At 40.3% G+C, this 13157-nt stretch overlaps 1 protein-coding gene across 2 annotated transcripts in view; it reads right to left on the bottom strand.

Moving 5' to 3' along the window:
* Nucleotides 1-830: 830 nt before the first annotated feature.
* Nucleotides 831-13157, bottom strand: part of PI4KA (phosphatidylinositol 4-kinase alpha) — a 54314-nt gene continuing 41987 nt past the window's right edge. For both annotated transcript variants that reach the window (XM_021549910.3, XM_021549911.3), the window contains exons 38-55: nt 12822-12901; nt 12491-12684; nt 11671-11761; nt 10704-10871; nt 10100-10153; nt 8773-8893; nt 8343-8472; nt 8156-8226; nt 7249-7321; nt 7040-7110; nt 6328-6443; nt 5628-5732; nt 5055-5180; nt 4647-4767; nt 3838-3997; nt 2899-2988; nt 2615-2698; nt 831-1539 (exon numbers count right to left, since the gene is read on the bottom strand). In XM_021549910.3, coding sequence (XP_021405585.1) covers nt 1488-1539; nt 2615-2698; nt 2899-2988; nt 3838-3997; nt 4647-4767; nt 5055-5180; nt 5628-5732; nt 6328-6443; nt 7040-7110; nt 7249-7321; nt 8156-8226; nt 8343-8472; nt 8773-8893; nt 10100-10153; nt 10704-10871; nt 11671-11761; nt 12491-12684; nt 12822-12901 — 1907 coding nt within the window. In that variant the 3' untranslated portion in view covers nt 831-1487. The remainder of the gene's footprint in view (nt 1540-2614; nt 2699-2898; nt 2989-3837; nt 3998-4646; nt 4768-5054; nt 5181-5627; nt 5733-6327; nt 6444-7039; nt 7111-7248; nt 7322-8155; nt 8227-8342; nt 8473-8772; nt 8894-10099; nt 10154-10703; nt 10872-11670; nt 11762-12490; nt 12685-12821; nt 12902-13157) is intronic.

The raw sequence follows: 13157 nt of genomic DNA, 5'->3' as shown, positions 1-13157 counted from the left end.
TCCCTCATGGCTGGGTGTCTCTCGGGGCTCGGTGTCCCTCGGGGCTCTGGGTGTCCCTCATGGCTCGGTGTCCCTCAGGGCTCTCGGTGTCCCTCATGGCTCGGTGTCCCTCGGGGCTCTGGGTGTCCCTCATGGCTCGGTGTCCCTCAGTGCTCGGTGTCTCTCAAGGGTCGGTGTCCCTCATGGCTCGGTGTCTCTCATGGCTCGGTGTCCCTCAGTGCTCGGTGTCTCTCAAGGGTCGGTGTCCCTCATGGCTCGGTGTCTCTCATGGCTCGGTGTCCCTCAGTGCTCGGTGTCTCTCAAGGGTCGGTGTCCCTCATGGCTCGGTGTCTCTCATGGCTCGGTGTCCCTCAGGGCTGAGGCTCGCGCTCGCCGCAGCGGCGGGGCCGCTAGGGGGCGCCCCGGGGCCCTGCCCAGGCCTCGCACCCCCTTCCGCCCCTGAGGGCACCACGGACACGCGGGAAAAGCACCCAGAAGGGAAAAATCCCCCTCAAGAGATGAAAAAATCCCCTAAAGAGGGAATAGCCCCTGTGTTGAAGAGCCCACATCGAAGGACAAGCATGTGCATAGGGAAAAAACCCCAAAAAGACCTATGTCCCACCCCGGGATAGAGGCCCTTAGTCAGCAACACTGGATTGCTTTACCTTGGTCCTATATTCCAGCTCTTGCACTAAACATTTATTTTATGAATAAAAAATGTCACTTGAGATGGACAAGCAGCTGAAGAAGAAATTAGATTTCTCTTTTAGAAAAAAAGGGCATAATATAATGAACAGTACACAATTGTGCAGAGTTATGTATATACACTAAAAATAACACAGGGCAAAACATTTGCAACAGACACAAAGTCTAAAGTCTTTTATTACATTTTATAGATTAAATATATCTTCAGTAGAGTCTCTTTTTAAAACACACAAACGGAAAAAATACATTCTTCATGTACATATGAAATACTGACCATGTAGCAGGGACCATGTACAGTGCAAAATATGAACACAGCTACACAGACATCACCACCTTGGATGATTATCAAGCTTTTTCTACAGTAAAATTGGAACAAGTTAACATTTCTGTTTCCAAAGAGAAATCCACACCCTTCCCTTCCATGGCATTTTGTGCGATTGTGCAGGAAAGGGTTTCATTTACTTTTTTAAGATACTATAATATCCTTGCATTGCATGAAAAATTATCAAAATCCTCAAGCTTTACCACTTTCACACATTTACAACTGTAATACAATTTTTATTGTGATTGCAACCCAACTCCAAAAATCCAGGGAAAAACAGTAATATGCATAACCTGGTACAGAGAGAGGAATGAATCAGAACTGATTGTTGCAATGGTCAGGAAACATGTACCCAACACGTACACACACATACACAGAGGGTGGAAGATAGCGAGGTGTGACAGAGCATCTCCTGTTTGTCACAAGTTTGGAGTGAGGGTACGGGGTTGCACGTTTCACTTCGGCAGTGGATCTCTAGTGTCTAGTAGGGGATGTCATTCTGGTAGTACTGGATCATGTCATATGTTCTACTCCTAGAGAAAAAAAGCAAACCAGAGGTAAGGAAAAGTTTAAAAAAACACTGCGCCCATTGTCAATAAACATTCATCAGGATCCCACAAAGACAAAACATGGGTGAAGGAAATCAGCTGCTAATCAAAACTAGCTTTCCATTCTTTGAAGGCATTGTGAAGGCCCAGTAACTGTTATGGACAGCACAAAACATCCTGCTCTTGTTTAAACTAATTTAAAAAAGTATTTCCACACTTCCCAGTGTGGCAACAGCATCAGCAGCTTGGATCCTGTCTTTGGATAAGCCATGTCACATGGCACTTGCAGTTTGTTTTAGGAGAAGGAAATGCATAATGAATGAAGCAAGATCATCAGGGCTGCATGGAGACAGGATTATGTGGAAATAAAAGTAATCTTAATTAAGGAGAATGCTAATAATCAAAATAAAAATGCAGGAGAAATAACATCATTAACAGCAGCATCTCTAATGAGTGACTGAGCAAACAAATCTCAGCTTGTTACAGATAACTCAATTATCCGTTGGTAGAGTTTATTCAGGTCACAGATTAACCATGCCACAGGCAGAGAAGCTCAGAACTTGTCAGAACTAAGCTGGTTCTGGCCATTCACACATCAGTGTCATTGCCTTCACCCCCCAGTATTAATTTAAGATTCTGAGCAGGTGCACTAGCAAGCACTGGAACATCCATTCCAGCAGGGCTGTATCTGAGCCAGTGAGTGGCACTGGTCTCAAGCTGACCCCATATGGAACTACACAAGGGTTTATATTAGACTCTCCAATATATCCCACAAAATCTGTATTATCTAGCATAATAAGATATGCACTTAAGATGTTTAACTGTTACATTTATTCTTCAGCCTAACCAGCCTTGCTGTTTGACCATCCTGGACTTAAGCCTTCCTTCCCAGCACAAAAGAGAGGAGATGCAGCACATTCAAAAACAAAGCTGCTATCCTGCGCTATCATCGACTCAAAAATTTTTGGTATCTGACTGATAAAACTCTTCTTTTCAACTCTGCTCAAAGCCTGATGGCCTTCCTTTAGCCATAGGGAGAAAACACGTATAGAAGTCAAACCTGTTGCTGAGGAAACAATTCTGGATGATCTTGATGATGAAAGTTGCAGCCTCCCTTTCAGTCATGTTGGGGCTGAACCTGTGTCTACATGCAGAAAATCACAAGCAAATAAGAGAAAATTAGTGAAGTTTCCTTAGAATGTGGTACAAATGTGTCTTTGCACAAGCTCAGCCAGGTGTGATTTCACTTGCTGCAATTACCTATTTCTTGTGAAACCACTTGGTACAAATGATGTAACATTTTAATAAAAAACATTTTCCAGTTCATACATATTGCTGACTTACTTCAACAGCTTGATTGTCTGCCCTCGGAAACAGGGCAGCCCTGTATCCAACATCAGTGTAACCAGTGAGACCACAGCATCCATGTAAGGCCTAGAGAAAAAGAGGACAAAAATGTCAAAGCATTCAAACTCCTGCAGCCTTAGTAGGTAAAACAGACAAGCTAAGGAGTTCAATGAGCTGGCTCCCACCTTTTTCTGTAATTAAATCAACATAGATAATCCTCTTACATTTGCTGGTGAAGCTAGACCATTGCTTGCAATCTGTCACTTTAATTAAATGTCTCTCCTTTATGCTGGACTGTCAGATACTCAGAATGCCACAGGATGAAGTCTCAAGAAGGATTATGCAAAGTAATGCTTTAGCAAACAACATTTCTTTGGCATCGGAAAGGTGAAGCAGTGCACCAAAATAGTACAAAAGGCTGAAACCAGCAACATCACACAGGAACATACTATCTTTTAAGCTTAATTACTCTGATTAATTCTTTGGTACATCAGCCCATCTTCCCCTCTCTTTCCTGTCCTCTTGCTCAGAACATTTATTAACTACCAGGCTATTACTCTGCTATTTCAGTGACACATTTGCTTTGCCATAAGCACTTTGTCCAGACTGTTTCCCCTCAAGGAACCAGAATGATCTTGATTCCAAGACAGTAGTTTCTTATTGTATTAACAGTCCATTAAATTGTGTGAGGAAATTTGTGAAACATCACTTTTATAAACTGAATATATAAAATTTTAAAATATAACATAAGGACATAAAAAATATCACAAAGATAAACTGTAAAATAGCAGGATTATTACATTGTTTTAAAGCTTGCAAGACTACCAGGATAGTCAACAGGCTCAGATTCCCTACAAATTAACATGTGTTATTTATCTTCTCATCTGGTTTTGAGCATGCAAGAACTTCCACTTTGAGCAGCTAAGAACACCTTACCTGACTGCCAGATAGCCTCTGACACACATCTCCATAAACCATTTGAATGGTGTTGCCTCCATTTTCCCTCCCATTATCATCACCATCTCATCAGTCAGTTTAATGTCAGGCTCCCAGCCCAGGTTTCCACCAGGTGAGCTTTCAAACATGAATCCAAAATCTGTGCACAAAAGATAAATTGCCTCATAAGCTTTGTTGGTTAATTGTGTGCTATTAAACCTGATAGAAGCAAGAGATGTGGATTGCATGTATTAATGTAAACATTTTAACTCCAACTGGAAAAAAGCTTTGGTGAAGTGTAGGAATACCAACAAAAGCATCATCACCATGACATGAGAACAGATGTAAGAATGGTGATATCAAATAAACTGCTGAAATATTTGTGCAGTTCCAGAAAAGCAAAGCTAAAGCAAAGGTTACAGCCTTACACAACTATACAAATTTACTTGTCAAGTTTAATTTATACCCTTGCAGTGATGAAAGGAATCCAAAGACACATTTCTATAATTAAACACATACACACATGTATCCATGCATGAGTACATAAACACGTGTCATCCATACATATGTGTGTACATACTTTCCTGAACCTGACTAAACTTTGCAGAGCTAAATTTACACAGAAGCAGCCAACACAAACACACAACACTTGGCACGAAGGCATGGAAACCTTCCACGTATGTTTACAAACAGTGAAACCAGTATAAAGATGGATCTCAAAGGGGAAATGGCTTATTGTCTGCTAGCAGCAATACTTAAGAGCAGAAAGCAAAGGTAATAAGTGACATTCAGAGATGCATATGACTGACCAATATGAATGATGTGTCCCTGTTTGTCCAGCATGATGTTGCCATTGTGCCTGTCTTTAATCTGGAGCAGAAACAGGAGCAGACTATAGGCAGCCATACTGCGGATGAAATTATAGCGAGCCTGTACAAACAACAAATTAAAACAAATCAGAACAACTTATAGAATTTAGTAACTTTCTATCAGGAGATGAGACAGATAAATAAAGCTTTTTTCTTTTTTTCCATTCATGATTCGTTTGAAGCAATGTCCAACAACATTCTCCATACATCTATAGCAGCAATTACTTCTTTAGCTAACTCACTAATAGCTAAAAATGGATTATAAGCATCAGGAACTAGATACAGCATTATAGACAATTATTTGTCATTATTTCTTATAAGTAGAATGTTTCTCAGTTGATATTTTACCTTCTGGAATGCAAGGGTAGACTCATCTCCATATTGCCTTGTAAAATAATCATACATCCCAAAGTCTGTCTGCCTGCCCAGCTGGTCACGGGACGTGCAGTCAGGAATGCACTCAATAACACCACACTGGAGGGGAAGAAAAGAAAGGGGTTTGTAAAGCATGCTCCCAAATATATTTTGTTCATGGCTCTTGGCAGTCATACAGATTATCTGGGAAATGTGGAAAAGCCTATAAATCACCAAATACAGAATTTCTAGTTTATTAATTAAAAAAAATTATATCCTCTCTTTTAGGATTTCCATGCAACTAAGACGAGCTCTGTGACTTTCTACTGCTTTGCATGGCATAGTCCCAGAAATCAAACAACAAACATTTGCAAGCAGCAAAATTTCAGAGCAAAAAGCTTTAGAAAAGCAAGAAGCAGGAGAGGAAAGACTCTTCCTATTGCTGGTACTCCAAATATTTGGCATAAGTGATGTGGGCAGTATTTCCTTGTAGAATGGAATTTTTATGTGTGCTGGAAGAAAGTATTTTTGAATTTTCTACAGCACTACAGTCAATTGCCCACTTACCCCAGGAGCTGTGGCCACCACTCTATATGGAAACACAAAAAGATCCAGGCCTACCAGCTGAAATATGTTCTTGAAGAGATCGATGATTTGCAAAGCTAACATGTCCTGTCAGACAAGAAAAAAATTGCACAAACATTACAGGGGTTACAGGTCATAAACTTGATTATAAACATGTTCTGAAGAATTCTGAAGTGCACATTAACTTAAGTAGGTGTGCAGATGTGTGCTTGTGCAGCCACTATGGGGGAAATCAAAAAGGGAACTGATAAATGCTGTGTGAGTGGGCAGCAAGCAACACTGATGATTTAACTGCTGACCTAAGAATGAACTGCCTATCACCCTTTGATAAAAGGGCTATTAATAACTTCAGGGATAATAACCAGCATTCCCTCTTCATCAATCAAACTTCAATGTACAATATCCCACCTTAGGAACTAAAGCTATATTACCAATAGCTCAGTTGAAAAACAAACTCTGTAAAAAAAAATTTAAGGCTTGGTAAACCTCTCTTGATAGAATGGCTTTTATTTCCAAACCAAATTTCTCTAGAGGTACAACACAGTTCTCTCTCTCAGTCCATAACCAGTGGAGATTACCAAAGTTCCAATGAAAAATATTTCTATGCTAAGATTATTTCCTTCTTATGCATTATCACCTACAAATATGTCTCCTTTAAGGGCAAAACTTGACAGCTTTGTACCTGTCTGCAGTCATCGCCCACTTTAAAGATTGCTGCCTGCCAGCAGGTTTTCTGACTGTCCTCATCTTCATCCTCTTCTTCACTTTCATCGATGGAGTCACAGCGACAACGCAGACCTGCAACAAGAGAACCAAGCAAAACCCAGGCATGGACTTTAATTAGTGACTTTCTGTCATGACAAGCCCTCTGCCCTCAAACCCACAGCATTCCACTGCAGGTGCACTACTGCCTTACAAGGTAATTACCATAAGGTCTACTGGACCCTACTAATTACACCTTTGTCTACTGGAATTAGAACATCTCAAACCAGTGTTCGTGATTTACCTCATAAATGCCTGCATTGCATGAGCTAGTCAGCTGGAGACTCCCACAAAAGGTCTTGTGAGAGAACATCTGTCAAAACCTGGATTTTGCTACTGTCTGAAAACCCAGAAAAGGCCAGTGATTTTTATTTTAATCTAAAGTAACTGTTATCATTTCTTGAAGAGCCCTATGTGGGGTTTGCTTCTTGGGACTTTAAAAAATATTTAAGTTTCAGCATTTTATTCTCTCTTCCTTTGATCCAGTTTAATTTCTCAGCTGAACCATGGCATATAAAGCTCAACATTGAAATGATTTTTATGCAGCGGTACAGGTCACTAAAAGCAGAGAGTTTTAAAGGAATTGCTGACTATTAATTAGTAGCATCAATGATTACATTACAGTTACTCACCTTCTTTTTCAAGCTCACTGACTCCACATCGTTTCACTTTGAATTTGGCCAGATAGGGTGCTTTTGCTGCACTAAATTACAGTAGAAACAAAGATGATGATGAGTGCAATTAGCCAAACAAAAATTGATAGAAAAATACTTGAATGTCATTAATTAACTTAACAAGCATATATATATATATATAAATAAATATAACAAGAGCATGGTACCTCTGCATAGGAGTTCCAGATTTGTAATCAATATCCAGAACAATTGCTTCAGGATTGCTGGGCAAGTAGCAGCCTGCAAAACAGCAGACAGCTGAGAACAAATCCACTGGCTAGTGAGACAATGCAAGCTGGACAATAGCTGATGCCAGTGTCTACGACTTCAGTACATAGTTTTGAATTAATGTTAGAAAAAAACTGGACATTAGAGTCTGTGGCCATGAAGGATGTGGTATCCTTTGCATTAGTGAGAGATTCCCAGAAACTAATAAAATACAGTTTTGAGCTAATACTGCAGGACCTGTATCACAGAAAGGTACAGAGAGGACATCCCAATTAGATGTGGCAGTGGGCAGTGCCCTCAGCCACCAACACATGGTACAAGGTCTGAGACCTGTTAGAGGTCAGGCAAAGCTTTTGTCAAACTCTATTTTAAGGAGAAGATTCAGGCTGGGAAGATGTATGTTCAAGATTTGAGCAGACCCTCAGATAATGACATTTCAAGGGAATGACTGATGGGAGAGGGAGAATTAAAGGAACTGGACATGCTTCATTCTTGAGATAACAAAACTTCTCAAAAACACCATGTCTTTTTAAAAAAGAAGGTGGTAGAAAGCAAAAAACTTATTTATCCTTCCTCTTCAGACACACACTTCTATTTTATCCACTATATGCATTATCTAATTTGCTTTTGGGTAAGTTTTGATGCACCATACAGAAATTATTGGATGGGCAAAAATATTTGAATTTTTTTCAAGAGAGAAACAACCACAGAGAAACAGCCACCCGTACCAAAACTGAAATCTCTACAAGCTGCCACTCACAGAGATTTCAAGATTTGCTTGCAGAAAATAAATAATCATGATGAATGCAAAAGCCCACAGTTTTATACGATTAAATCCCGTCTTACCAGGCTGCACTTTCACTTCAGACAGAGCATTCAAACAAGCTTTTTTTCTTTCTTCTCCTTTAGGGAATGGCCTAGAAAGATTAATTACCTTTTAATTATCTGCATATTATATATTACTGTACACACTAACCTCAAATTTGTTTCAAACTTATACAAACAAGAACAATTTCTGAAGTACAATTCTTACTTGATAATGGCTGAAACATTGGTGATTTTATTGAAGAAATCGAACTCCCGTTGGTAGAACTCCTTGGCTGGGCCAGACAACGAGCCAGTTATCTCCTCCACTAACTGCTCCAGAAGTTCCCCAATGTCAGCTGCATGTGAAAAAAAGGAAGCATCTTTGTCAGAAGCTTATTTCAGATAGTAAAATGATATGGTGATGGAAATCAGCACCTTTGGATTGTACTCAGAAAAAGGTACAGAAGGAACCAGCACCCTTGTCTCTCTTGATAGACTCTATCAGGCACTGATACAGAATGGGCTCTACCTCTATAAATAAAAGAGAATTTCCCAGCTGAAAGGATTCTTTCTGACAAGCAAGAAGCAGGAAGAAGATTTAGTCTGGACTGGGAACAGGAAAGAAGTCAAGTCAGATTATATTTTAAAGTACTCACGATCTTTTTGATGTCCTTCTTCATCCAGGTAGATATTAGTTTTCATGTTCCAGATGAACTGATGAGCCAAGAGCTGAGATTTGGAAGCTGCCCACAGGATGTATTCCCTAACATAACCCATCTGCAACCACATGCAGACCAGTAAGGATCAAAGTTATACAACTCTCACACTCAATATTACTGCTTCTAACAGCTATTCTTCTAACCCAAAAAGTGTTAAATGGATGGAAAGAAGACCTCTGCACCCTCTCACTTTGCTAAAAAGACATGAATGACAGTGTATTTTAAAAGGTAGAAAACTGAACTTAAACTATTTTCAGCTTTGTTACTGACCTATTCTGTTATTCTAATCAGCCTTTCTCCACCTCTAAGCCATTTTCCATCTGTTCTTTTTGGATTTCAAATATCTTTGAGCTCAGAGCATCATCTACAAAGCCCAGTGTGACAGGGAGACTGGTCTTGCCTGGCATCACTACATGTTTCTGTAATGCCAGAAATCTACAGTGTCACAGGGACTGTATGGTTTCGTGGCAAGAACTGCATGTGCTGGCACAGTTTCAATGAAAATCTGGAAAGTAAGAAGACACTTATAAAGTTGAAGTGTCCAAGAAAATTATACTCCTTCCAGCAGCCACATTCCCTTTCCTCTAGCTGCATCTACTTTTGTAGTCTATAGGTATTCCTAGAGGTGTTTGACTGATATTAACAGACAAGTGTCTGATGTTCGTGCTCTGCATTGCAGAGATCTCAAAGAATAACTACAGTCAGTCACCTACACTACGGGATGGGAATATGTTCACCTGAAAATAAAGCAGTGACCAGAGTTTGCTGCCTCACTGGCAGGTAAAATGATCTCACATTAGTGAACTCTGAACTTGGTTGTCAAGCTTTACTTTGGCTTCTGCAAGATAAGGCTGAGATCTGATTTCATGCATGTGAAATCAGCACAAAAGCACAAGACACCCCTGGATGTCTTTTCTGGTTAGCTCTACAGCAAAATGATTAAGGGTAATGATTTAACTTCATTGTCTCATGCAGACCTCTAAAAGCTCTATTCAAAAGGAGTCCTCATCTGGAGTTTCCCATAACAAAATCTCTGTCCTGACAGATAAGCTAAATAGCCTTTCTCAAGTTTGTGTGTTCATAAAAGAGGTGTATCCAAAACCAGCCAGCCTCTAGAGACAATAATTTTTCTTCTATGTATTAAATATAGGATAATAATAAGCAGCATTAGATTACGCCTAACATTTTGTTTATTTACTGCTTTAAATCTAAAAGCTGCATTAAAAATCTGTTTTATTCACATGCAACAGATTCATAATCTCACCTTGTCATACCGCAGTGCCTGAACAATCTGTGGAATGTAGAATAAAATGGCATCCTGAAAGACAAGGGATGGCAGGGTTTTACTGTTTTGTTTTAGTAGTCAGAAGGAAGATGAGTCATATACACAGAGAAAAGCTCCTTTCAGTTAGGTGATAAACAAAATCTCACTACTTCTTCATTTTAAACTATGTATGCAACTCTCTTAAATCTTAGTATTATTCTATTTAGTTACTCCCTTCAAAAATATAATTAATAATCATGTATTTCACAGTCCTAATAGAAGTCTGACAAGTGCTAAAAAACAGCTTTCTGCTGCCTTAGAAGAAACAATTTTGTCATTGAAAGAAGAGGCAAAAGAGATTATTTGAGAAGGGCAGTCTGAAGAATTCAGCTTAGTGTCATTTACAACGAAGCTGCAAATATATGAGCCAGGTTTACATGGGACAACCAACTTCAAGTTTCTATCTCACTTTGTGCACATTCTGCAGTGTGCTATGCTCATTCAGCACACGCCTCTCCATGGCATTAAAATGAAACTTGTGGCCACAATGACCAGGGCCATAACTTCCCCTGGAGTGTTGAGGCTTTCTTGGAACTCTTCTTACCGGAGGGAAAGATCTCAGGACTTTAACTCCATACTGGGCTGTCAGAGGATGAGGTGGATACATGCTGGAGAAGTAGGACAGGCCAGTTGGTGGATCTGTGGGTGCCCAGCACAGAACGTGGCTGAGCTCAGGTGCATCAGCATCAATCGTGTGCCAGGTAACCAGGTACTGAAAAAGCAGGTCAGACACATTAGGGGTTTGTAGCATTCACTGATGTGTGGGCACTGCACATCAGACAGTAATGCTGTCATCTAGCTCCCTCCAGCAGGGCAAGTGAAATATGGAACATTCTTTTTTTACAAAATGATGCTGTTTTATCTAATGCATTTTTCCAGTGGAAACCTAGCTGTTGGAATCACCTGACCTCCCAGAACACCAAACGAAGTTACTAAAAGCACAATCCAGGAGTTTCTTGCACAGGGAAGAAAGGATGAATCATTCTGAAAGGGTCAAAAAAGGTTCCATTTTCCTGCCATCTATTTTACAGGTGGTATACAGAACACAGCTCTGTCAAGACTGTCCCTCACAGGACTAAAGTGCTCTACTGCAGATCAGCATGATGAGCCTTCCTCCCTTCCAGACTTAGCCTCTGGATACACAGAAAAGGTTATGCTTGAAATAACTTCAGCTGCAGCACTCATCATGGCTTGGTCCACTGATCTTTTCACTTATTATGCCAAAGGTACAGAAATGGTGGTTGTACTGCAAGTGATGAGTTTTGAGCCATTTTGTGTACAGTGAGAAAAACCAGAAGCAAAATGTACCATTAGCTAACTGGCTACCTCCTCTTACTGCTGTGCTTCTCCTCCCAGAATCCTGTTTCCACACCTGTACTGTCATTCTCTCCTACCAGAGATATGGGTAGCACTAGAACATACATTGTGCTAAGTCAAGACTGTATTTTCTAATATATCTGAGTGAAATGGGACTCCTAGGGCCCTGTAGCAGTAAAAGTATTCACAAGTACCTTTATTGCCTCAGGAACATCACTAACAGCTCCAGGGTCCAACCGGACCAGACGGGTCACTTCTGTTCCAATAGCTTCTGTATTCTTAAACCTAAGTATAACCAGGAACACAACAACATTATTAGAAAATTTTGATGGCTTCTTCTATTTATGTGAAGAGGAGAACAGCAGAAGACAGAAAACTATATGCACAATAAGCAAATAGTCCAACTATGAAATAACATACCCCAATATGCTGTGAAGGGGATTCTGAAACAACTGGTCCTCATGCAGTGCTTTTGTATAAACCAGTTGTATTTCAGCCCGCTTCCACTAGTGTATTCTTGGCTGAAATATTCTGTCTGGGATTCTTCAGCAAGCACTGTGCAAAACTCTTACTTGGCAAAAACTATCACTGTCGTAAGGAGGAAAGAATTTCCTTTCCCTTCTGGAGCCAACTATGTTAATTCTCCTATAATAGTAAAGTGCAAACCAATATCTAGCAAAACCACTGCATTCCAAGATACTTTTAGCACTGCTTAAATGCTATGCTTGCTAATGGGCTGAATGTTATTAAAAAACAAACCTGATTTCTTCTGAATCAAACACTGTCTAAGCGCTGGCAAACAGCAGATGGTAGGAAGAGCAGGTGGACTTCATTAGTGACTGAGCCAAATGAGTCTATTAAGTAATAATGTTCTTTTCAAAGGTCTCAAACAGTTGTGACAGTATGCAAGAAGCTGCAACCTTGCAGCAAGTGCTATCAGCACTTACTGTAAATATCCACTCAACTTCTAAGGCAGCAGTAATTGCATCAGTTGTTTCTTTTGAATTATCTCACCTGGTAGGCAGCTGCACCGCAAGATAAGGAGAAATGCTCCAAGCCAGATTCACATTATCCTTCCACTGCTTCTCACTAAGACTGATGTATTTAGACCTCCAGTTGGCTACACTGCTCTCTCCAGTTTGATCCAACTCTAGCTCAGGGGAAGACAGTGGATTGTACCATGTGATCAAGCGTTCAATCTCAGTAGCCTGAAGCAAACAGGAAAAATAAAGGGGTTTCTGGAAGAAGCAAAACACTAGCAATCTCATACTTCAGTTTCTATATCCTGCAACAATAAGAGGGTCTTAGAAATTCATGCAGTTTGCCCATCCTTCTGATGACTCACCAGCAATGAGAGCAGTAATGTCCTGCGCTTCATGTAGTACTTGTGCAGCTGTGTCCCCCTGTTTGTCTTCTTGGACAGTCCTGGAGAAAGGATTAAAAAGTTTTCAGTAGCTTTTGTTCAGTAGGTGAAACTGTACTTTCAAACTGTCCACAGCTGGAAACATGAACACAGAAGAACTGAATAACCACAGGACACGTGTAGCTTCGATCAGAGTGGTGGCAGGAAGTCAGCACTGCAGCCACTCATCGTGCAGGTGTTCTTTGAATAAATGGAGTACAACAGCTTACAGAGGTATTATTGTAGCCAGCAGTGCATTCACTTTAGGAACATGAGAGT

Source organism: Lonchura striata, chromosome 18 (genome assembly GCF_046129695.1).
Source record: "Lonchura striata isolate bLonStr1 chromosome 18, bLonStr1.mat, whole genome shotgun sequence".
Lineage (NCBI taxonomy): Eukaryota > Metazoa > Chordata > Aves > Passeriformes > Estrildidae > Lonchura > Lonchura striata.
The sequence above is the reverse complement of the archived record's forward strand: the minus strand, read 5'-3'. Positions and strand labels throughout refer to the sequence as shown.